Source organism: Lathamus discolor, chromosome 2, assembly GCF_037157495.1.
Source record: "Lathamus discolor isolate bLatDis1 chromosome 2, bLatDis1.hap1, whole genome shotgun sequence".
Taxonomy (NCBI): Eukaryota; Metazoa; Chordata; class Aves; order Psittaciformes; family Psittacidae; genus Lathamus; species Lathamus discolor.
This window is the reverse complement of record NC_088885.1, coordinates 123,046,347-123,070,791: the sequence shown is the minus strand read 5'-3', so window position 1 is coordinate 123,070,791 and position 24,445 is coordinate 123,046,347. Positions and strand designations below refer to the sequence as shown.

Here is a 24,445-nt window from a genome sequence, read left to right as displayed (position 1 = left end):
CCTGGACAACTTACTTAGGCAACCACACAAAAGCATTGAGTGTTGAGATTCATGAATGTAAAAAAGTTAACTTTTAATAAATCGTGGGAACTTCATGAGACTGAAGAACTTTAAAGCTTACGTAAGGTTCAAAACATGCAACAGTTCTAGCACAGTTAGTCTAGCATCAGTCCCAAAGAAACTGAGGGGAAAGATGACTTAAAAAGATGCTTGAGAACCAGCAAAAGCAGTATAATTGATGCCAGTCAATAAGACTTCACAAGGTATTGGGACTTCATAAACAAACTTGATTTTATTACTTCAAAAGACTAAAAGCTGAGATGATAGAGGCAGCTGCAAGAAGATAATATATTTAGACCTCTATGTGGCATTCAGAAAATATTCTTATTGAAAAAATTAGAGTGGCAGTATATTTTTAATGGACTGAAAATGAAATAAATTTAAACTAGCTAATTGACATAGTTATCAATGGAAATCATAGCTGAATAAGAGTGTTACTAGCAGGACTCCTTTGAGATTGAGGTAAAGTCTGATGTTATTCAACACTTTCATCAATGATCTAGAAGTAAGTATAAAATCACTGCTTATAGTCAATGTACTTGCAGATGACACAACAAGAGGGAGGAGGGTAAATAATGAAAAGGCAGGCAGCTGTACAGGGCCATCTGGACCTCATGGTTAGCTGGTATCAGCAAAACAAAATCCATTAAATTATAAGCACAAGCAAAGTGGTACAGTGTGGAAGCAGGAAACACGTCATGCAACAGAATTGGAAGCTGCATCCTAAGGAATAATATACTTGGATAAAAGTTAATATAATCCTGGAATGCTTAAGCAAGCTGCCTAGTTAGAGATGTATAAAGTGATCTTACTTAGACATTTAGGAACAAAGAAATCCTAGGGTACTGATGGCATTGCCAACATCTAGGAACTCTTTAAAACTCTCTAACAACTTTTAAAAACCATTTGGTTATTTTATATATTAAAACCAGGTAAATACGTTTTTTTAAGCATTTTAAGCTTTTTTTTAAAAGCACATTTTAAGATGTATATATTTTCACAAATCTTAGCATATTGTATTAGAGTGAAGCAAGATGTCTGCAAAGAAAATCTTACAAGATGATTTAAATTCTGCATAGGAAGTTGCAGTTTTAAAACCAGAGTATAAGGTGTATTTTTCTCTAATCATCAGTTAGCCAATTGATTCATAAGTGTAAAATATATAAAAAATAAAAGGGATAAAAATATCAATAAGTCCAGAGGAGGGCCACGAGGATGATCAGGGGACTGGAGCACCTCCCGTATGAGGACAGACTGAGAAAGCTGGGGCTGTTCAGCCTGGAGAAGAGAAGGCTGCGTGGAGACATCACAGCAGCTTTCCAGCATCTGAAGGGGGCTATAAGGTTGTTGGAGGGGGACTCTTCATCAGGGACTGTAGTGACAGGACAATGGCTAGTGGGCTTAAACTTAAACAGGTGAAGTTCAGGTTAGATATAAGGAAGAAGTTCTTTACTGTGAGGGCGGTGAGGCACTGGAACAGGTTGCTCCATCCCTGGCAGTGTTCCAGGCTAGGCTGGTCAGAGCTATGGGCAACATGGTCTATGGTGAGGTGTCCCTGCCCTTAGCAATGGCAGGGTGGTTGGAATTAGATGAACTTAAGGTTCTTTCCAACCCTAACCATTCTATGATTCCATGAAAAATGGCTAGCTCATGTGAAAAAAAAGACATAAGGATAGAAGATACCCTGAAGCAAACCACAGTTGCAACTCATGGTAGGCATGAAGCATCTGAAAATAGTCCCCAAACAGCATGAACAACTCTGAAGTTAAACAATGTACAGGTTTATTTGAGATGAAGACCTAGTGGAAATCAGTTTCTTCACAGCTGGACGTGTACATAGTTTTTTTCTCATAGAATGTAGTCTTTTATCAAACAGCCCACCTTTGAAGTGGAAAAAGTAAGAAGCACTTGTGAATGCCTCAGTAACGGGTAAAGAGAAAGAAATATCATTTTAGTCAAGATGGGAAGGCTCAAAAGGAAAATCATCTGCCCTGGCCATAAGACATTTAGCCAGTAGCTTGGTCTCTTCTGATCAAACTGAAGACTACTACTAAACTGAATTAAAATAAAGCTGAAAAGTACAAATATCATTCATAATTCACAGAAAATAAAGGTAAAATGAATCAACTGTGTCATATTTGCTGCAAAGAAGTAATCTGGATTTTAGGTGTAACACCTATGCCCCTCACAGCAGAACTAGACAGAAGGGTCAGCAAGCAGTTCAGACAGTTCAAAGTGCCTCAGCATAAAAATATGTCAAAGCCTTCAAATGTCTTAGAGATAAACAAGGAAAATCTTCAGCCAAAACTCCCAAGTCAAACCTGAATATCTCAATCTACCAAAGAAAGAAAAAAAAAAGAAGGTACTTCCAAGCACGCAGAAGTAAGATCCATAGCACTAACACAGAGCAACAGTTCTCAGCAGACAGGTATAATACTACCTGCAATGGAAAAGCTCTTTCAAAACAGTATCTTAAAGAACTTCTACAAACTATCTGAAGATACAAGCAGAGAGGGAATATAAGGAGACAGAATGCAATGCTGCCATAACACAGAGACAATCAAATTATTCATAAACAGTATCTGCCCATAGAAAACTGTCTCAGGCAAGCACTGTTGCCATCAATGTGACTTCCAACATCTCTGCCTTCCCCATTTGACTGAACAGGTCAAAGACCCAGCATTATTCTTGGTATAGTAAAGCCACTCTGACAATTAAACTTCCTAACAAAGCAAAGGGCAGGAGGGCAGCCAAATCCCCAAGAGGATTCTCTCACTCTTTTTCCATTAATCTACACTGAAGGAGTCTGCTCAAAGGAGTGCTGATACTCATGAATAATAAACTCAGTCACATCATCAACATGAGCAAGAAATTTCTCTGAAGGACAGCTGAAAAAGGAAAAGAGAGTATAATGATCTAGATAAGGAATAATCCCTTCAATTCCCTTATGCATTGAAAAGGAGTTCTCAAAAGGCATTCATCTTATGGAGGTTAAATAAATTATTACAAGGAAAACAAATTTAGGAGATAAGCTTGCTCCAAGATTCATACCACAAAGATTAAGAGACTACTTCCTATAATCTACAGAATCGAAACCCTTCGAATTAAGAAAGATTAATACAACATAAACACTAAGCATTCCACAAGAGATTGTCAAATCAGACATGTTGGAAATACATTTAAGTCTTACCCAAAGGACGCTATTGAACTAACTAGAGGGTTTTTTGTTTGCTGAAGCCTTTAAAACAAATGAATTTTAGGAGTAAGGGAGGGACACTACCCAACAGTCCCCCTTATTATGCACCAAGGAAAAACAACTCAAAAGGAGATGAATGGCAAAAATTTCTTCCAGATGCTCTATCCGATGAAAGTCAGTTTCAGGTAGGCCCACCAGACTTAGAAATTTTCTAAAACACATAGGTAAAATGCCAACACCAGACCCATATAGCAAAGTAACTTAAGGTAAATGTTAACTCAGAAAGCTCAAGACTATGCACACTGCATGCTGAAATACTTCAGAAAATCCTAAAGAACCAGGAAATCTCTGAGTGGATACACATGCTCTACATACTTAGTAAAATCTCCATGGATACCCTATGAAATGTAAAGCAAACTTGCATTTTTCCTTGCCTTTCCTCTAAATTGGGGGTTGTTCTGGAATTCTAAAGAATGCAATTACAGTCACCTGGATGAAATCTAAAGACGATGAGCTATCACCTGCTGAACATGAGCCAGCTTGTGCACAGGCAGCCAAGAAGGCCAACTGCATCCTGGCCTGTATCAGAAATAGTGTGGCCAGGAGGACTAGGGAAGTCATTGTCCCCCTGTACTCAGCAGTGGTGAGGCTGCACCTTGAATACTGCACCTCACTACAACACATTGAGGTGCTGGAGCATGTCCAAAGAGCAACGAAGCTGGTGAAAGATCTAGAGAGCAAGCCTTATGAGGAATATCTATGGGAAATGAGGTTGTTTAGCCTGGCGAAAAGGAGGCTCCAGGGACCTTATTGCTCTCTACAACTGCCTAAAGGGGGGAAGTAGTGAGGTGGGTGTTGGGTCTCTTCTCCCAAGTAACAGGGAGGAAACAGCCTTAGAGTTGCACCAGAGGAGCTTTAGATTGTGTATTAGGAAAAATTTCCTCACTGAAAGGGTTGTAAAACCATTGGAACAGGCTGCCCATGGAAATGGTTGCACCACCATCTCTGGAGGCATTTAAAAGAAGTGTAGATGTGATGCTTAGGGGCATGGTTTCATGGTGGATTTGGCAGTGCTAGGTTGACAGTTGGACTTGATGAATCAGTGCGAAACTCCCTTCAAACCAGTAAAACTGTATTTAAGCTGGGCTTCAGCTGAATGAAACTTTGTTAGAAGACTGATGAAATGACAGGGTTACTCATAAATAGGAAGAACTCCTTACTTGGCCAATGTAGGAATAAAAATTTCAAAGATACAGTACAACAGGAAAACAGTGTACAAAAATTATTAGCAAAAAGCACCATTTTGACATTGGTAGGCAATAGAGCCTGCAATGGCACTAAAATAGTATGGTACCTTACATAAGGGTCAAAATCTGTACACAGCAGTCACTCTGTCAGCACTTAGAAGGTGCTGGATAGACAGCAGATGTGGTTGATCCAATGTCTGAACAAGAACACGACTAAAGAAATAATCAAAATAGCTTTCATAGCAGTTTTGCCAGAAGGACATCACATTTACAAAGAACTAAATCAAAATCTAGGCAACAGTCTTCCTTTTTTCCACAATAAGAGCATAACAATCACTACAAAATTTATCAAATTGTCAATTAGTATATAATAGATTCACCCTTCTCTGCAGATGTATTTGCCATACTTGCTTACAACCAAACCACAACTCAAAGAAATTTCCCTTCCTCACTCCATGAACAAGTTAATCAATTCACCTTTTCCCAAACACATGAGGTTAGAATAAATGACTAGATAATCCTTCCTGCCCCTATATGCTTTGATTCCTTATTCTGTATCTTCTTGTTCTACATCTAAATACCCAATCTTTTTTCAAATTTTGCTATGGGCTTCAGGCACAGATGTACTATAGATACTCAGGGATTTACCCTCTTGCATCAACCCATGTCTCTCCAGTTTAGAGACAAGGATGTCACATGGGACAGTGTGAAACGCTTTACACAAGTCTAGGTAGATGACAAGTCAGTTGCTCCTCCCCTATCCATCACGATAATGAACTCTAACAAATATGAATGCTTGTATTAATAAGTTTATTTGTGTAGCAGTTAGGTAGCCATATATATCACATTCATCATTCCCAACACAAGTAACTCATGGCTGTTAACTGCATTATTAAAAAAAAAAAAAAAAAGCCACAAAGATGTAATCTCAGTTATTTAAACCAATGAAGATGATGGTGGCCTACACTGTAAATATCAACCTCTGAATTCAGCAATCAAGAGAACACCAATTCTGTTTTAAAAACATATTTTAGTGGTGCTGATTGTATATAATATTATGAACCACTGTAAAAGTCACCTGAAAGGATATGAAATATAACTTTTGCACCATCTGGAATGTCGTCCTGATTAAGTTGTTCAGCAATGTGATTGTATTACCTAAACAAAATAATTAACATCAGAATGACACATTCCCCAGTTTCAGTGGCATTTATCTGTGTCCCGTTTGTTCCATGCAATCTTTTTTCCAGAATGACCTTATGCTCAAATTGTGTCACCAAGCTAGCTGCATGTTAATTCTCCTTCCAAAATTTAGCATGTATTGCATTAAAACTTACATGATACTAGAGCTTTACACAGTAGACTGAAACAGACAGAATATCAAATCACTCTGGTTTTGTGAAATCTGGAACACCAAAAAAACCCAACAAAGTCTCTTCAGCTAAAATAAAAGTCTTTGAGGCTAGTTCATTGTTGAAAAATTTGAATTGAAGGAATGCGTACTGACTTCAGTACTAGAGTACTAACAGATTAATACTCTTCTGCTCTTTGATTTGTGTCGGTTTTGTTGTTTTTTTCGGGGGGGGAGTGAATTGTTTGTTTATTAAAGAGAGCATATATTAAGGCATCTTCTTAAGCATTCTGCAGGTAGCATTTCTTTAGTGTTATTTTCAAAAGGCATGCATGAATGTGTAGTTATTCTGTTTTTTTGGCTAAGAATGTAAATTGCAAATAAAAAGATAAATTATTTTTCCATAGCTTTACCATTATGAATTGATTGATAGTTGGTGGCTAGGCATTTTCTAACTTTTCATGGAAATAATCATTGTATTCTAAACAGAAACTACCACATGCAATTTCTGCTCCTGCACGTACTGATGTCAGCCTAACACAACATCAAAAAATACTGTTTGCACATACCATTGAAAGGCACACCACCAACACACCGAATCTATGATTAACAGTACCTAATACCAGCCAAGGCCAGAGCTATTATTCTGAAGTGCAGAAATGTTGTTTCTGTTCAATAATACACTGCATAACTTCACAGTAAATTGGTTTCCAGGTTTATTGCTAAAGCAATTAAAAATTCAAAAGGTTGCTGTTTGAAGAGAACATTATGGAAAACTATTAAATACAACTGAACCTGGAGATTATTTCTGTTTATGGTGAGAGAGCAGCAGGATGGGAGGAACAACTTGCATGAGGAAACTCATATTAGAAGTTCATATTTTAGCAAACACATTTCAGTATAATGTTTATTGTAGAAAAGGGCACAAGAAGAACAAAAAGGAGACAACTGGTTCTAAAACCTTTTTATATTAAAAAAATCCCAACAAACTGTTACATTTGAGAGCTGCTTCAAAGAAAGAGTGAAGGCCAAGGGAATTAAATAGATTATATGACGCAAGCATTGAAACTTGTATTGTGTCTGCTTTTCCTTTACCTTTATATTAGTTTAAGTCTATTTACTTAAATGGTGTTTAATTAGCATTCCTCCTTTTTCCATGTCACAGAAGATTCTGGAACATGACTTTCAAAACAACAATTTACTAAACCCTTTTGGAATAATAAAGTTGGAGAAGGAAGACAAGGCAAGAGGGTCCAAACCTCAAAGAGAAAAAACTAATCTTTTAATTAGGTTTAATTTCTGCAAGTTGAATTTTATTAGCACACACACTAGAAAGGGATTATATTTAAGTACTGCTATAAAATGAGTTATTTGTAATGACTAGAAACTACAGAATGCCTACAGCTACATCAACTGCTTTATCGTGATGTGTTATTCCTGCATACTACAGCTAGTAGCAGCTGATGACACCAGCTGAAGTAAATGGACACATAGTAGTGGGGAGAGCATGAAGGTAATGGATATGAGAGATGCTGACCAAAGCAACTGGTATGAATCAAATGTGTGTGGGAAAAAGTTCTCAGCTGAGTTGGACATGAATGTATGCACCATGTCCAGAAGCAAAGAAATATACTATTATCACTCTCAGATTGTCCTCAGCAAAGCATGTGCTGCTGTGAAAGGCAATGATTTGTGTTCAATTAAAAATCCATCAACAGAACAGAAAGCACATGAGCCTTATCTGTAACGGAGGTCTAATCTCTATCAGGAGTGAACAGCAATGATGTATCACTCTGACTTGGTGTCACACAGCTGAACACCGAAAACCCCATCCCTGCATGCTCAAGAACTGCTGTCAGCCACCTCGCAGCCTCAACTGGGGTGTCCCTTTTTCTGTGTCCCCACATCTGCTGGGGAAAAAAAACAGAGACACCCCAAACTCCCAAGCTGGAATGCCACTCCCTTCAAAAATTAATAAGACTGATTTCATTAAAGATGTAGTTTTGAGCCTTCAGCTTGTACTCATATTTTCATTTTTAACATTCCTACCCTAAACTATCCATGGACACTAACTTGGAGTTTTCTTTTGGCAGAGGCTTATTGCTATAGATTAAAAACAGTGGGGCAGAAGAGTTACCCAGAGATATGGCTTTTTAACAGCTTTAGATCCTATTCGGTGCCTTATTATTAAGAAAAGCTTCCCCTGATCTCCAACCAAATCTTCTTTGCCACATGCTCAGCAAATTATTTCTTGCCCTTCTTCCCAGTGGATATGAAAATCTTCATCTCTTTCCTCCACATAAAATCACTTACATGTGAGTAGAGATACTATGACCTACCTTCAGCCTCCTGCTTAGACAAGGAAGTCTTTTACATTCCATCTGCTGATTTTCCATACTGCTTTTATGGATGCTGCCAACTTTGTCCACAAGCTTTCTGGACTGGGCTATTCCATAGAGCTAATTATGATGCTAATTACATCAAAATAATTGTCTCTGTTTTCTCACTTACATCAACCCAAATTAGAATGAGAATCACATTTACTTTCACATTGCTAGCCATAAATTCAAGCAACTCTTACGCTCTCATTTCACATTTTAAAAAAGACACAAGCATATACCTTTACATCTCTATTAATTACAAAATAGCGTTGGTTTTAATCTTAACTTACTCCCTTTGAGATCATTAGATGTAACTGCACAACAATTAAGGATTGACTGACATGCACCAGATGGAATAAATTGGATTCCATGAGTAGCCAGAATAAAGTCCATGTAATTAGCCCCCATTCTGATGCACAGTATTTTATTTAGAAAAGAGTACCAGGTTTCTATTCATATAGTCTATTATTAAGTAATTTATTAGTCCGTTTTGTCCTTGGATGGAATAAATTGTTAATTTTAACAGTTAGAATTCTATCCCTTCGACTACAGATCCATATAATCCTATAGTTCCGTCTTAATAAACTTGACTGGGAAGCCTGCAGATTCTGAGCTTCCATTGATAAAAGTATTATGAGGAAAATATATATGAAAGAAGGTTTTTTTATTAATTAACATATGCAAAATTTCCTTTGGCTTTAGGGGAAAGGTTAAGTTAGTGTCAAAGGCACATTGAGACAGTTCACATTCATCTACATTCAATACCTAAAACTAAGGATGTGATAAACGTAAGCTGTTTCAGAAGTAGCTTCCTACTGAACATATGAATGTTTGCCATACAAATCCTTAGTCAAAAGCAATGAAAGAGTCAGTTGACAGAGAGCTCAATCTTGGGAGCTAAACTTAAAGAAATCCAGAATAAGGCAAAGTTCATGCTCAAGAAGCATGCCACAGGAAAAAAAATAAACTTGAAGAACAACAAGAAACATCATAGAAAAAGAAAAGAGCTCATCACCACGCCTAGCTGCTTAGGTAAGGTATATCAAACAACATGAAAGGAGTACACTGCACTGGAATGCTGCCATGCATTTACTGAATAAAGGCATTAACACATGCGAACATCACTAACACGCAATAAAACACAGTAGAAAAATGAACTAAAGAAAAGTATCTGTTGGAACAGAAAATTATAAATACAAATAAACACAGCTATTTTCATACTGGATGTGAAGGGGTATAAATGATAGAAATATTAGCTGCACACACTAAACGAATGAAGTGTCCTTTGTACAGAAGTACATAACAGAATGTATTGATGGGGATGGAGGGCTGGTTTATACAAGTTAGAAGTTCTAGTCCATGTTTAACAAGTACATACAATACTTCAAAATAACAGCTTCTGGTGTTGCATCAGGTAAGATGCAATCAATGTTTATTTTCAAATGCTCTTTAGAGAATTTTATTTTACCTCTTATTCCTTGAGATTTGTGTTTATGTCTATGTAAATTGTCTATATTCTCGAAAGTAGCAATTAGAACACATTTTCATTTCAAGACAGAACAAGATCCGAACAACTAATGAGCTCACGTATGGATGTAACAATCTGTCATTCTGCAGCAGAGGATTAAAAGGTCATGGTATAATAGCAGCTTTGTTTCTCTCATATGGAGTAGTTAACACCAAAAATTATGCTTTCAATTTCATAAAAGTAATAAAAAATACAGACAAATTTCCTGTGTTCGTACGGGTGTGTTTTCACTGCTAAAAAGCAGGAAAAAATTCAGTTAACACAAAAAAGAATTATATGGGTATATTTATTTTATTTCTGATCAATTTCTTTAGCCCTGAAAAAGGCATTAAAATCTTATGTGCAGATCTGTATCATAAGTGAAAGATTTTGACTTATATGTTATCTATAAGGTAGCTAGAGGAGACCTTTACACATTGGGTTTCTACTTACAACACTTGGCTGTGGGAAAGCCATGTTAATTTCCCTCTCACACCTGAGAAGACTTGAATGCATATCATCTTTTTCCCAGGAGATTGCTTGAATTACCATACTATAGCTACTGGGAGTGCTTCCACAGAAAGCTCTTCTGTGAAGCTTTATCTTGTTAAACAAAATAATATGATATTAATTGGAGCAGGGACTGAGACTCAAGTGAATTCCTTAGCAACAAGCCTACAGCTATATATACAGTATTTTAGTTCCAAGCTTACCCTATCCTACCAGCTTCCACCCCTCATGTCTACCAGTTTGGTCCTCCACATTATTAAAAACAAACGTGGTGGGGAGTTTGGGTATATACGAAACTGACTTTATTTTCTTCCTCTCCCTCAAGTTACTTTAAAACATGAAATGTGTCTGCAACTAAAGATATACTTTCCATGTCACTCTTGTGAAGAAATATCACATTTTACTGAAAGAATGGAAAGGATCAAGTCACATACATAGTGTTTGATACTAGGAGGGTCGGTGGTAGAAGGTTTCATCACTTTTTATTAAGAAAAGTTTAAAGATCTTGTTATACCAGAACCATAAACTCTAAATTAAATATCAAACTGTTTCTTTAAAACAAACAAACCCAAAAAATCAGTTTACCAGGACAATCTGAACATTATACGTTATAACTGATGGAAAAAAGTTTAAAACTCTCACAGCAAAGAACAGGCCTAAATTACCTATCTCTTTCTTATTCAAATTTTCCATCAACTGAGGTGGAACTTCTTTGCAGAATGAAAACAGTGAATATTCAAAGGAGATCTTCCTTTCTGCCGCAAGAATAAGATCTGAGCAAAATTTCAGTGGTGGTGGGGTTCCTATTAGGACATTTGAAAAGTCTGTTCACATTTCATGCATACTCCAAGTGAAGATACTGAATTAAAATTGCCATTTATTATTGCACCAATGTTATATTTCCTGATAGTATTCAAGATCAAAGACAGAGTAAATTCTCGGGACTCCAAGCAACAGCTAATTCTGATCAGAGCAACTATAAATATGATAGTGCTTAAAACAAACAAGCGAACAAGAATAAGTCAACTGCCAGACAGCAACCTAATTTTCCCTGAAAGCATCAACAGACATTAAAAATTATATTCAATCTGCATTCATTTCAGAAACAAACCCTTTTTTTTTCAATGGAAAAATAGAACAACAGCAAGAAAAAACCCCACACTACTCTCTGTCATTATTTCAATGCTGAGAAAAGAGCCACCCTTGAAAAGCTTCTGATAGTATTTGATTTCCCAAACACAGTAACGTACATTGATAACAGAACCTTTCTGTATCATGCCTAACAACACAGGAGAATGTCCACAGAAAGCAATGATGAAATTTTTAGGCTATCATGTTGTTCAGAATGTGGGCCCCAATTAAACCAATGTCAAATACCTATCACTTTGTAAATACCCAGGATTCTATGTGTATGCTGCAAAAAGACCTCAGCCTCTTGATGACTGCACTATCTCCAGTACAGTTTTCAGAAACATCATTAAAGGGATTTCAAATTCCATGGTTTAATGAACAAAATTCTTGATTCTATCATTACTAGCTTGGCCCTGGTACTGGTACCTTTCATATAATCTATACAAGAACAGTTAACTTCCATGAAAATAATTTTGCATGTATCACCTACTTTTCACAAAAACTACTTCTCAAATGCTGTAATTATAAACCACAACATAAAAATTACACTAAAATTCTGATATCAACCAAAGTGCATACTAACAAAAGGGATTTTTCTCAACTCCTGAGTAATACTTTTGCTACTATTTCTCGGCATTGTGATTTGCCATATATATTAAGTAAGAAGACCTAAAAGTGAAACACAGTGATGAAACTGAAAGATTCAAGATTTCAGTTCAAACCTGTTGGCTTATAATTCTCTCACACTAAAGATATGATCAGAATTTTTTGCAATCAGTGGAAAGACAATTCAAATTTTCATGAAGTCAGGGGTCAGATTAAAAGTTTCACTTAATTCCCAATCACTTAAATAAAAACACTAGCCACATATAAAAATATAATAGGCACTATAAAAACAGTCATCACCAACTGATGGAAAAAATACAAACTCTATTTGTAATGAAAATGAACAATTACTTTGGGCATTTATCACTTCCATGTGGTGCTCTTCCATTCATCTACTAGATTTTAAAATCAGAACATACCAATACGATCATTTATTTTGATAGTCTATGAAATGCACTAATTTCCTCATCAAGCCTATGACTTCTGGAGAACTACATCGTATGTGCTGTAGCTTTTCATTATAAAATTTTATCACCAAAGGAATCTATCACTGAAAGCTTTAATTTTAATGTAATTTTTACTGAGTACATTAAATTTCATTTCTTATTAAATCGTTTTCACTAGTTTTATGTTTGTTGTCAGTCAAAAACTAGGATTTTTAATGCTGAACCCAAAAAAGCTTGTAGCTTACAAATGTTCCCATCTGAACTAAGCTAAAAGCAACACCGGAATTAACCATGATGTAGTTCATACCCCTAAATCTACAACCAACAATGTGGTCATTTATTCTGTTAATAATACTGGGATCAGCATGTGCTACGGGCACACAGTGACTGGAATCATTTCAGTATGAATGTGGTAACCAAAAATCAGTATCATATATGTCCAGCAAGAAGATAAAAAACAGCAGATGCTGTCTAGAATTCACTGTAGATACAATGCTGAAATATGAACCATGCTAACAGAAGTGCTAGCTTGTACAAAGGCAACACGCATCTTGATACCTTCAGCAAACACTTCTGCACTAATCGGAGGTTTGAGTAAGGAATCTGTGACCTAGAGCATTGAGTACCATGAAAAGGAAAGTTTTATTCAGATGTGAAAAAAGTCATCCTTTGCCATTTGTTCTTTCTTTTATAAAGAATCAACATTCTCACTGCGAGACCAATTTGCTCAACAAGTTATTACATTAACCTTCTTTGTAATTTTCTTTAGCTGCTTTCACAGCAGTCTCGGAAATTCAGATAAGTTTTTCATGCACACTTGAAACAATCAAAAAGAACCTCAAGTTTTGCACTGAATAACCTTCCCCCCACTCCTTCAGATGGTACTTCAGAAGGCAACTGTATTTCAGATTCAGTGCATATATATACTTCAAACCCATGACTATTTACTATCAAAGACAACTTCAAGTACTGGAGTTCTCATCAGAGGGGAACTCCAAAGATCAAATTGTATCTTCAAACAGCCATATTTTCCTCTATGGCTCCAGCCTTATAAAATCTGAGAGTCCCGCTGTTAAAACACCCTCCCATAAACCTGAAGAAGGATAAGTGACCTACCTTAGAAAGTCCGCCTACTTCCAAATAGAAGCAGATAATGAAAACATTCCAGGTGACCCACAGGGCAGTCCACACCGTGTACTAAACACAAAGCCAGATGAAAGCAAAAAGACAGAAAAATAAAATGTGAAGATGAAAGGACTTTATACTGAGCAGATCAACAATAAAAAGCCTGATATCAATAAGCATTGTTCTTCTGGGAACAGCCAAGATAGAGAGTTCAGAAAAGAAGTTCTCCCTGCAGAAGTCCCATGAGAACCATAGGAAATTACAAATCCAATACTCGTTGCTGCTCTAAATAAATACCAATAAAACAGATTTATTCTTTACAGCTTTGTACTATCCTACTGATACCAATTAAGTCCAAAATGCTGTTTTGGGGGCAACTGTGAGTTATTTGTAAGTCATGATTTATCTCTGTTAAAGGAGATTCCAGAGTAGTAAAGTAATTTAAATAGGCAAGTATTATTAAAATAATATTTAAATATTATGAAGAAATACAAAAGAAAAAAAAAAGAGACCAAATAAAATAGATCTATTGATCTGATAATACAGATTAAAAAAAAAATCACGAGTAAAGGGTAAATCTGATCTCTTAAGAATCATAGGATTATAGAATCATAGAATAGTTAGGGTTGGAAAGGACCTTAAAATCATCTAGTTCCAACCCCCCTGCCATGAGCAGGGTCGCCTCACACTAGACCAGGTTGCTCAAGGCCCCATCCAGCTTGGCCTTGTACACTGCCAGGGATGAAGCATTCACAGATTCCGTGGACAACCTGGTCCAGTTCCTCACCACCCTTACAGTAAACAATTCATTCCTTACATCCAACCTAAACCCTAAGCCCTAAAGGGGTTCAGTTTGAACCCCTTGTCCTATCACTACACTATCTGAGGAAGAATCCCTCTCCAGCATCCTTGTAGGTCCCCTTCAGATACTGGAAGGCTGCTCAGAGGTCTCCACACAGCCTTCTTTCTCCAGGCTGAACAGCCCAATTTTCTTAGCCTGCTTTTGTATCAGAGGTATGGGAGGAGTCTTTCAATAGAAGGTATTTTAATTACATTAAAAATAACTCACTACTCCAGCCCTAGTGGCCATGAACCCGATCCTACAATGTGCCCTTAATAGGTGAATGTATCAATAGCTTTTCTTGTTTCTCCTACCCTAGTGCAAGACTGAACTCACACTACATCCACAGCATGAATGGGAGATTAATTTGTCTACCGTAAATCATCTTTTGCATTTTAATTGTCAGCATAATGGACTGACCCTATTTCCTTACAGATGCAGCGTTTACCTACATACAGCTGTAAACTACACCCAGTTGACACTTCAAGCTGTACAGCTCAGAAGCATTTCTGTTTGATGGGCTAAGCACACCCTCAGCCACATTGGAGCTACACCCACCAGAAAAATGCAATGAGCAGCAGCACAGTCACTTTACATTTATGTGCTTACAACCTTCACAGTGGGGAACTGTTGCTAAGCACCCTTGCAAGTCTAATTAGCTGTGACCAGATGAGGCTAATATGCTATTGTTTTGCCTCGATACAGTCAATAAAGCTCAACACCCTACTTTATAATATGCTGGATCCCGTTTCTATCACATGGGTGCCACCAGTTTGGCTTTCTTGGGCAGTGCTGGGTTATGCTCCCCTCTTCCTTCCCCTCCCTGTGATGTATAATGAAGGGTTCAGGTGAAAAGAGTTGAATTTTTCCCCACTTTGATTACCCCCACATGCATACAGTCATTTCTGTACACCAAATAGGTCAACTGCTTTAATTTAATTTCTTATGAGGTACTTAGGCAGTTTGCATATGGCTATGGCACAAGAAGTAGGTCATTAACAAACAAAATGAGAGTAATGCTCCTAGGCCATTTTCTCTGGCTTACAAAGAAGGGCACTGTGGCAACTGAAGGCTGGATAATTATAAAATAGACAAAACTGCTGTAGTCTGTGAGCAGTAGAAGGTCTGTACTATCTATAAGTTTAACTTAAAAGAGGATAGCACATTTTACTACATTTGCTGACTTTGTAGTAACTCATCATAAGCTCCTGATTTTTCTACATACATCCTCAGAACATCAAGTGATGAGCATTCAAAATTAATGGACACCTAATACAAGCCCAGTTGCATGTAAAAAGCATATTTCAGAATATTCAGGAGAATTCCCCTTTTTAAGAAATAAATTTATATCTGTCCATGAACGAAATCTGTCTTCACAACAACAGGAAACCTACTTCATCTGCCAGGCAAAGCCAAATCTGTTAATGACCTCATCCTGTCCCATGGGCACCAATGACAACTCTGAATCATGCAGGTAAAAACTGCCTGAATGTGCTTTGCCAGGCCAAGCTAGGCTGGTTTAACGGTCAGGACCTGTTTGGTTCCTTATCCACTGTGAGGATTATGGGAAGAAAACTGCAGCTGCAAAGCACATGTGCCCCTTGACACACAGCTACTGTGTGTGGAAAAGCTCTTCCTACACGCTCACTGAACGACAGTAACAGGAATTTAAGCTCCCTTTTAAGTACATAATAATTATATATTCAGTAGTTAATACTATACAGTTTTTTAAAGTAAGAAAGTTATTGTCAAAATTAGAAAACACATGGTTTTGGATATGTAAGTAGCAGGATTTTTCTTTGCATAGTGTTATAGGCACTTAAGAAAGAATACATTAAGGAAAGGATTTAGGACAGCAAAAGCAAGAAAGCAAAATTAGGAACTATCAGAATTCTGATTTAATTTTTCTATTTTGTGGCTGTGCAATACAATGCAAACATTAATTAAAACACCATAGGTATATTTTTGTTTTAGAAGACCTTACCTCCCTTAATACATTTTATGAACAGCTAACTCGGTAATTCTCTTTGTTGCTCAGACCCTGCTCTAAGGATCGAATGTTTATTTCCTCAGGAGGTTTTCTAAGATGCCATTGCTGTAATGTGTGAGAGCTGCACAAACATTAACTAATTTACTTTATGTTATAAAGGAATGATACAGCTCTCAGAATGCAAATCATGTTTTGATACATGCAGAGATTACATTCAGAAATATTCATACACTATAGGCATCCAACCTGAGATGCTTAAGGGTTGATTTTCAGAGCACTTGGGGTTATAAAGCACTTTATAAGCTCAGTGTTCAGCTCCCTGTGGTTGAGCATTCAGCACTTTTGCAAATCAGACCACAAGGTCTCAAGACAAGAACCCAGAATACAAGGGGAAAACAAAGCACGTGAGAAGTTTGGTTAAAGCGACTCATTTTGTGTCAAAAAAGGTTTCAGTGACTGAGAGATAAAACTCACCTACCTGGCACAGACTTCGCAACAAAAGCAATCTTTTATTCTTGCCATCAAATGCCTTATTTTTCCCATGTCTTCTGTTTTCTGCAAATCAAGTTTCTATTCTATAGCTGCTATCACCAGAAAACCCCCAGGGTCTGTCCTTTCTATTGCAACTGGAAAAAATTGGTATGCATCCATGCAGTTCAAAACTGCAAATATACAAAAGGATCACATAAAAATTGCAGAGGAGGGCTTTAATAGCAGCTTTTCTTAATTTGAGAGTTTCTCCCTGAAAAAATTGTAATACTTTCTGAACATTATGTGTGTGTTTGTTCAATCCCCTCTCCCCAGCCAGTGATTCCTTCCTCAGCTGTATGGCCAGCCACATTCAGCCACTGCCGGCTCAGCTGGTCTCATGCTCAACATCACAACCCTCACTGTATCTGGCATTGAAGAAGGAATTCGCCACACAGGCTGAATCAATATGAAGGGTTGGTTGTTTGGGGGTTTTGTTTGTTTGTTGGTTGGTTGGTTGGTGTTGTCTGGCTTTTTTTTCTTTTGTTTTGTATTTTTTTGTTTGGTTTTGTTTGGGTTTTTTTCTAATTATTTTTTATTTTTTATCCCATATGATGCACTACTTAAAAATTACCTAGACATTTTCATTGAGTAGGCTCCTTCTCCTCAAAGGACCTGGATACTGGTGCTAACCTTTGCTGCTTTCTCCCCATGATACACTGTATAAGTTCTTGCTTTTGTATTTTTGCACTAAGGATTGTATACTATGTGGATAAGGAAGCATTTAGATATTATTTGGAGTGCACCCTAAGCTTTACAGGTTAAATGTCTGTTAAATTACTGTGCAACCCAGTAGGTTCCTTTCAGATCCCTTTTAATGCCTCTGCCTCTCTACAATAATGATATTTTTATGCCTTTTTTTTACTCTACAGGTCATATTGAAATCAATGCAGAGATGTTTTTCACATACCAGTGAAATACAACCATTTCTAGAGCTAAATCGTTGTTATTATTGGACACAATTTTACAAAAAGAAAGGGTTAAAGAAAAATGCAAAGGATGATTTCTCAAACTGAAAGGTAAGGAAGAAAAGGAAAATTTCTAAGTGCGAATACTACAAGGATCATGGGGTAAGTTTAGCATTAATGAATAAACTACCTCAAGTGTATATTTAATCTGAAGTGCAATGCCTCGTCTGACAGTGTCTTGGCATTAGGAGAAATGAATGTTGGCTCAGGGATACTTCAAGGGAAAGGCAGCAACTGCTGAGTCATCAGATCATCCCCCTGTAATACCTGGCTGTGCCTCAGAGGCATCAGTACTTGTGGAGCCCTACTTCGTCATATTTGTGAAATATGACATAGAAACTGGCATAAATCAACATATACTGGAAAAGTAACAACTCAGGACTTATCGGGTAGGATATTCAAGGAGTAATTTTGGATGCCTAAATATTTCACATGTGTTTTGAGTGTCTACAGTAACATTTGCTTGAATACTGAGTAAAGTATCCTGTATAGCCTTTCTTCTGCTTTTGCTTTTTATACCTCTTGGTTTTTCAGGCATACACATTGGCTATGTATCATATTATTAAATGGAATAAATTAAGGCAAGTAAAGCAGAGACTTCCAACTAATATTCCCCCTATTTAAGTGTATTATTTTCATCTCTCACTGTTCATGAATACATTCATGTTCAGCTTTGGGCAAGTTTTGTGCAATTTTAGCTACATGACTCATAGTTCAGAAGGCTTTTGAAGTCCCATATCAGAAGTAGAAGCAGGGTTAACCCCCCAACTTTGACAAGTATCCTGTCAACATCTTTAATCAATTTTAATAGCCTGAAAAATCTTGCTGGTAATAGCAAGTCCTATTAAGAAAGGAAAAGCATGCACAGGGATATGGATCATAGCAGAGCTCTGGAGCTGCATGACAGGTGTGTTACAGCATATTTAAAACTGAAATTTAGCTGGTTTTATTTCTTTGCAAATGTTTGTGTAAGTTTTAAATGAGCCAATGTGGGAAAATTAGGAATCAGCTATGAAATTTTATGTCCCCTGGGAACTTTGCACTGATTTAATTCAGCCACAAAACATTCAAGTACTGAAAATAGCACATCCGCTTAGTGACAGGACAAATTGTTCACAAAAATTGATCTAATTAATACAAAAAAATATTGGAAATAATTCTTGGATTTAAACTAATTAGGACACTTGGAGTTAATGCTGTTTCTTCCTCTCTCTCTCTCTCTCTGTTTCTTAAGCTCTGAGGACTCAGAATTTTACCTATGAGCAAGTGAAATTCCATATTTATTCCAGAATCACCTCCCTATAGTACTGTATCTGAAGGACCGTAGATAAGAAAACATGAGCTACTGTGTTTACCTACTTGGAATGACAATTGTACTCAACAGAGATGTTTCATGGCTCAGCCATTAGGTGGCAGCTCTTAGATGGCAGGCATTTTTTGGCAGAAAGCTTTCAGTCCAAATTTGATATCACCCAGACTATTAAGCAGAACTCATTTCTTTACTCAGAATTTAATCTACAATGGCTATGCTTATGCTGCTTTTGTATTTCTTCTCTTCATTTATTCTTGGTCTAATTGACCCATCTAGGTATTTCATTCTTTAATAAAATAAAATCGCAATGCAATTTTACAGATGTTTACACTCACTTGCTTCCTATTTCTTATGTATAAAATGGAGAACATGAAGCAGAAAAGTGAGTCATCAATATATGGATGTGTATACACTGCTGCCTAGTTCTCCAAGCACAGGCAATAGATAAAAGTGCTATTATTTACATCAATCCGTTTTCAATTATTTATAGTCTGCTTGTGAAGCTTAGCTAATGTAAGTATAAGGAACCTTGGTTGCACTTTTTGTTCACTTTTTCTTTTAAGACATGACAAAGAATTACAGAATTCCAGGCTTGACTAGAAAAGATTAAGCTTTTTGAATATTTGTTTAATGGGTTTTCCCCAATAGACATTTATTTTACCCTTCCATGAGGGAGAAAAAAAACAACTTTCACATCTTAAAATCCATTACCGATAGCACAAATGAAATGCTCCACATACAGACTCTGCCAAGTAAAGACATAATATTCACCCATTCAGAAGAGACTGAGAGGGAAGAAACAGATATTTTTTTGTTGACAGTTTCCTTCACAGCTTTGAAAGTTTTTTATTCTTCGTTATATTGAAAATATGGGGAAAAAATCTAAGAAGCTTCAAGTTACAAGCATCAGAGACAATTTACAACAATTTTGGGTCAAGGCCATAAATACGTATCTCAGCAAAGTTAAATGTGAGAGGGAGATTTCTTTTGAACCCATGGGCCACAGGACCAAAGGAACTTCTACAATGCTTGTTTCTCCCTGTTTAAGAGGAACATGTAGCTAAATATAACTTGATCATTAAAATTTTTAGTTTTTATTTTATTTTTAATGGCGATTCTGCTTGTCTATTGCAAAGAGAACAATTTGCATTTCTTTATTTATTCTTGGTCTAATTGACCCATCTGGGTATTTCATTCTTTAAAGAATCTTACTAGCGACTTGTTTCACGGTCGTGATTTTGGTAGCATTCGCTTTAGGTTACCCATTCTTGATAGCTTCCAAAATCTCAGAAATGCCACTCAGTAGTCCTCAATTTGCAAAATGATATGGAGCCCTCTGAAGTTTCTAGAGAAATACCATCTGGTGTTTTGAAACCTTTTGAAACCAATAAAATTCCGCTTTGTAATATAACAGGTTTTAAAGCTAATTGGAAAAAAAAAAAAAAAGAAAAAGGTAATAAATGAGACTTACCACAACTATATATCGAGGCCTAAACTGGATGGTTCCAAACAAACCCAAAATGACAACTATTATTTGTAGGAAATTGCCAAGGATAGGAGCCCACTGGAAACCAAGGAAGTCAAAGATCTGTCTCTCTAATGCTGCCAGCTGTAAGAAAACACATAAAAAGAACATCCACTTTTTAATTATGGGTGAGATAAAACACTTGGCATTTTGTGATTTGCACCAGGATTCCCCAGACTAAAGTACATCAGAATTTTGAAACTATGGTTCCTGGGTGTAGCCTTTCACAGCATTGTCAGTACACTGGTATCTGAAGATAGCTGCTAGTCAACCTACTAGAAGATCATACAGATCTTCTAATGAAAAAGCAATTGGAAAGAACTTTAAGAAGATATTTGAAAAATACTCATATAATACAAAAATACCTCTACAAATTCAGACAAATTTTATTTTATTCTTGTATGCTGGAAAATCTAAGTCTTGTCAGTACATACTCAAGTACAAGATTTGTCTTAAACAAAAGCTCACCTAGGCTGAGCAAAGCCATGTGAACCTTGCTGTTGTTACTGAAATATCATCATGCTCCCTCCCTTCCCCATGTCTGTGTTTTCTTAGATTCAGTATCAATTAATTTGCTACCAATTTTTGAAAATCTAGTCTGTTGTTACAAAGACACTAAATTCAACTTTCTCAGCAGCATAGCTGTTGAGGTTTAAACTTGGTTCAGTATTTCTCCAGATCTAGCAAGACATTTTTGAGCATTAAATAGAATCCTACTGAGAAACAACTGAATTTCTGTGCTTGGTAGAATCATAGAATAGTTAGGGTTGGAAAGGACCTTAAGATCATCTAGTTCCAACCCCACTGCCATGGACAGGGACACCTCACACTAAACCATCCCACACAAAGCTCTGTCCAAACCAGCCTTGAACACCACAAGGGATGGAGCATTCACAACTTCCCTGGGCAATCCATTCCAGTGCCTCACCACCCTTACAGTAAAGAACTTGTTTCTTATATCCAATCTAAACTTCCTCTCTTTAAGTTTTAACCCATTACCCCTTGTCCTATCACTACAGTCCCTAAGGAAGATTCCCTCTCCCAGCATCCTTATAAACCCCCTGCAGATACTGGAAGGCTGCTATGTGGTCTCCAAGCAGCCTTCTCTTCTCCAGGCTCAACAGCCCCAACTTTCTCAGCCTATCTTCATATGGGAGGTGCTCCAGTCCCCTGATCATCCTCGTGGCCCTCCTCTGCACTTGTTCCAACAGTTCTGTGTCTTTTTTTATGTTGAGGACACCAGAACTGCACACAATACTCCAGGTGAGGTCTCATGAGAGCAGAGTAGAGGGGCAGGATCACCTCCTTCGACCTGCTGGTCATGCTGGTCATGGTAAAATCTATTACACAGCTACTTGATTTTACTACGTTGTTACAAACCCTAAAATTTACTGAAATATGTACTTAAAATATTTATAACTGAGTCAGATGGAATAAGCATGGCCCTATAAATACCAATCAAAGTATTAGCATATGTGGGTATTTCATTTAAACCATTTCATTTTACATGCAATGGCCAGATTCAATTCTCACCTACAAGCAGGACTAGGTGCTGCTCAGAACAGAGTCCAACTTTTGTGTACAAAAAGAGTCCAACTTTTGTGTACAAAAACCTGTCCCTTACACCACTCATGAAATGGTTCTATGATTCATATTCTCTATGCAGTGGTTAATAAAAATGGTAAATCTAACCAATTACATGAACAAAAACTGAGTCATCAACTTAGTGCAGCTCCTCTGCAATCAGGGAAGTTACACTGACTTTTATCAGATAAACATCTGGCACATTTATATAATGAAAAATTATCATGCAGCAATGTTAAAATGATATTATCCTATCTTAACAAAATTATCTTATTCTTTTCATGCTGTAGGTAAGGGGTAACACAACTCCCATTTGAGTGAAGCTCATGAGGCATTAACTATCTCCTTGCTTTTGTCACACTTGGCCCTCTCTTATTTTAACTCATTGTCCATCTGTATCAACCTGTTTTCTGCCCTAGATATGGAAAAGAACTACAGATGTTAATGAACAAATCCAGAAAAATATATATTTTACATGGACTTCAGATGGAGTTTCAGTACCTAGTGGTGTGGTTGTCACCTTCCGGGAAGTATGTGGGCAACCTAATTGGTACACAACAATAGTAACCCTGATGTCATTCTTGTAATGTCCTCACCTTATAGTAGACTCACAAGAATCACAATAATGGCCTTGCCTGGACTTCACCAAGGACACCTCAGAGTGACATGCTTTTTCTCATGTGCTCCTTCAGGCAATTTATGTGATCTCACGTTTGGGAATACCTCTGCCTGTATCTTCCCTAAACCACAGGGTACATCACACAATACATTACAAGGGTGCTTCAAATCCCATCTGTAAGATTGTATAATATTTCAAAAACTCCTTGGCACAGGCAGAACTCACAGTTTATGGTATTAGCAATGACACACCAAGAGTCCTGTCCTGTATAATGCAGGAAAGCATTTATGACTTCCATGACCAGAGCCAGAGCCTGGAGGTCCTGCAGGGTCAGGAAGTCACCGACATAATTCTCACACCACCATTTTTCAGAGACAGTGAAAGGGCTTTCTTCCTGAAACCCCTGGCAAGTGAACAGAGGATGAAGTTGCCAAATTAGTTTAGAATCTGCTTATTAGCCACCTCTGCCCTGAGAGTCATTGAAACTCTCATGTAGCCTAGGTCTTCACCAGCAGCAATAAATTTGAGTGCGTCCTATAACACTCCCAGCACTTAAGGCAGCTGTCTTAGGACTGCCTCCAGTAAAGTGTCCTTGGCTCTGAAACAGGACAGCTGTGTGCAAACCACATATCTACCAACTCAAAATGGTCCCTGGGCATAAGTGAACTGCCTGGGAGGACCACTAGTCTCAATTAACATGATGGAGGAGTCTAGCAGCTCACTAGCACCCACAATGGAATGCCATCTCCTGGTTTCTTCACCAGGCACATGAGAATTTGCTGGTGTAGAAAGCACAGGACTTGACTGGGGTGGCTATTGTGGAAATTAACTTCATGAAAATGGTTTGCTGCAAGAGATGGCTGCCCTTAGACATTTTATGTAGTGTTGAAACACCCAGAGCTGTCTGAGGGACAAAACCTGAAGCACAGATATGAATTCTGCAGCACCGAAGTGAATGAAGATGCATAGTGTGTGTCCCTTCTTAAACTTGTTCTTAGGAGCAATTTTCAGAGCCATGTAGGTCTACACCTTAAATGTCTGAAAGATGTAGTCCTACAACATCAACAAACACAGCCACTGCACTTTACCATCAGACCCAGGTACTCAGCTCATGCCTAAAATGGATCAGATACAGTCTGCCTTAATGTATATCTCTCTGATATCTGCCTTGATATCTCTGAACATGTCTGTCAGCACTGGGCTCCGACAAAACAGCACAGTGGCCACAGGTAACTTCCCAAAGATGATTGCATAAATGTTTATATGAATGGTAGATAGACATGCACATATAAAACATAATTAGTCTTTTTATAGATTACTGTGATAAAGGCACCCACTGCAAACAAAAAGAAGTAAGGTTCATTTTCCTCTCCTGCTGCCTACTGAAATGTCAATTAGGATACTAAGGGGGAGAGCTTCTCCTTGAAGTTGTGTCGCCAGCCAAAACCACCCAAATTTATTTAGTGAGTCAAAAAGAGAGCACAAGCAGAAACATGAGTCTACAGCCTACTGCTTATA

General features: G+C 37.3%; 1 protein-coding gene across 2 annotated transcripts in view; it reads right to left on the bottom strand.

Annotated features, from left to right (window-relative positions):
* Positions 1 to 24,445, bottom strand: part of NKAIN3 (sodium/potassium transporting ATPase interacting 3) — a 359,636-nt gene that overhangs the window by 170,608 nt on the left and 164,583 nt on the right. For both annotated transcript variants that reach the window (XM_065668345.1, XM_065668346.1), the window contains exons 2-3: positions 20,671 to 20,808; positions 13,552 to 13,632 (exon numbers count right to left, since the gene is read on the bottom strand). In XM_065668345.1, coding sequence (XP_065524417.1) covers positions 13,552 to 13,632; positions 20,671 to 20,808 — 219 coding nt within the window. The remainder of the gene's footprint in view (positions 1 to 13,551; positions 13,633 to 20,670; positions 20,809 to 24,445) is intronic.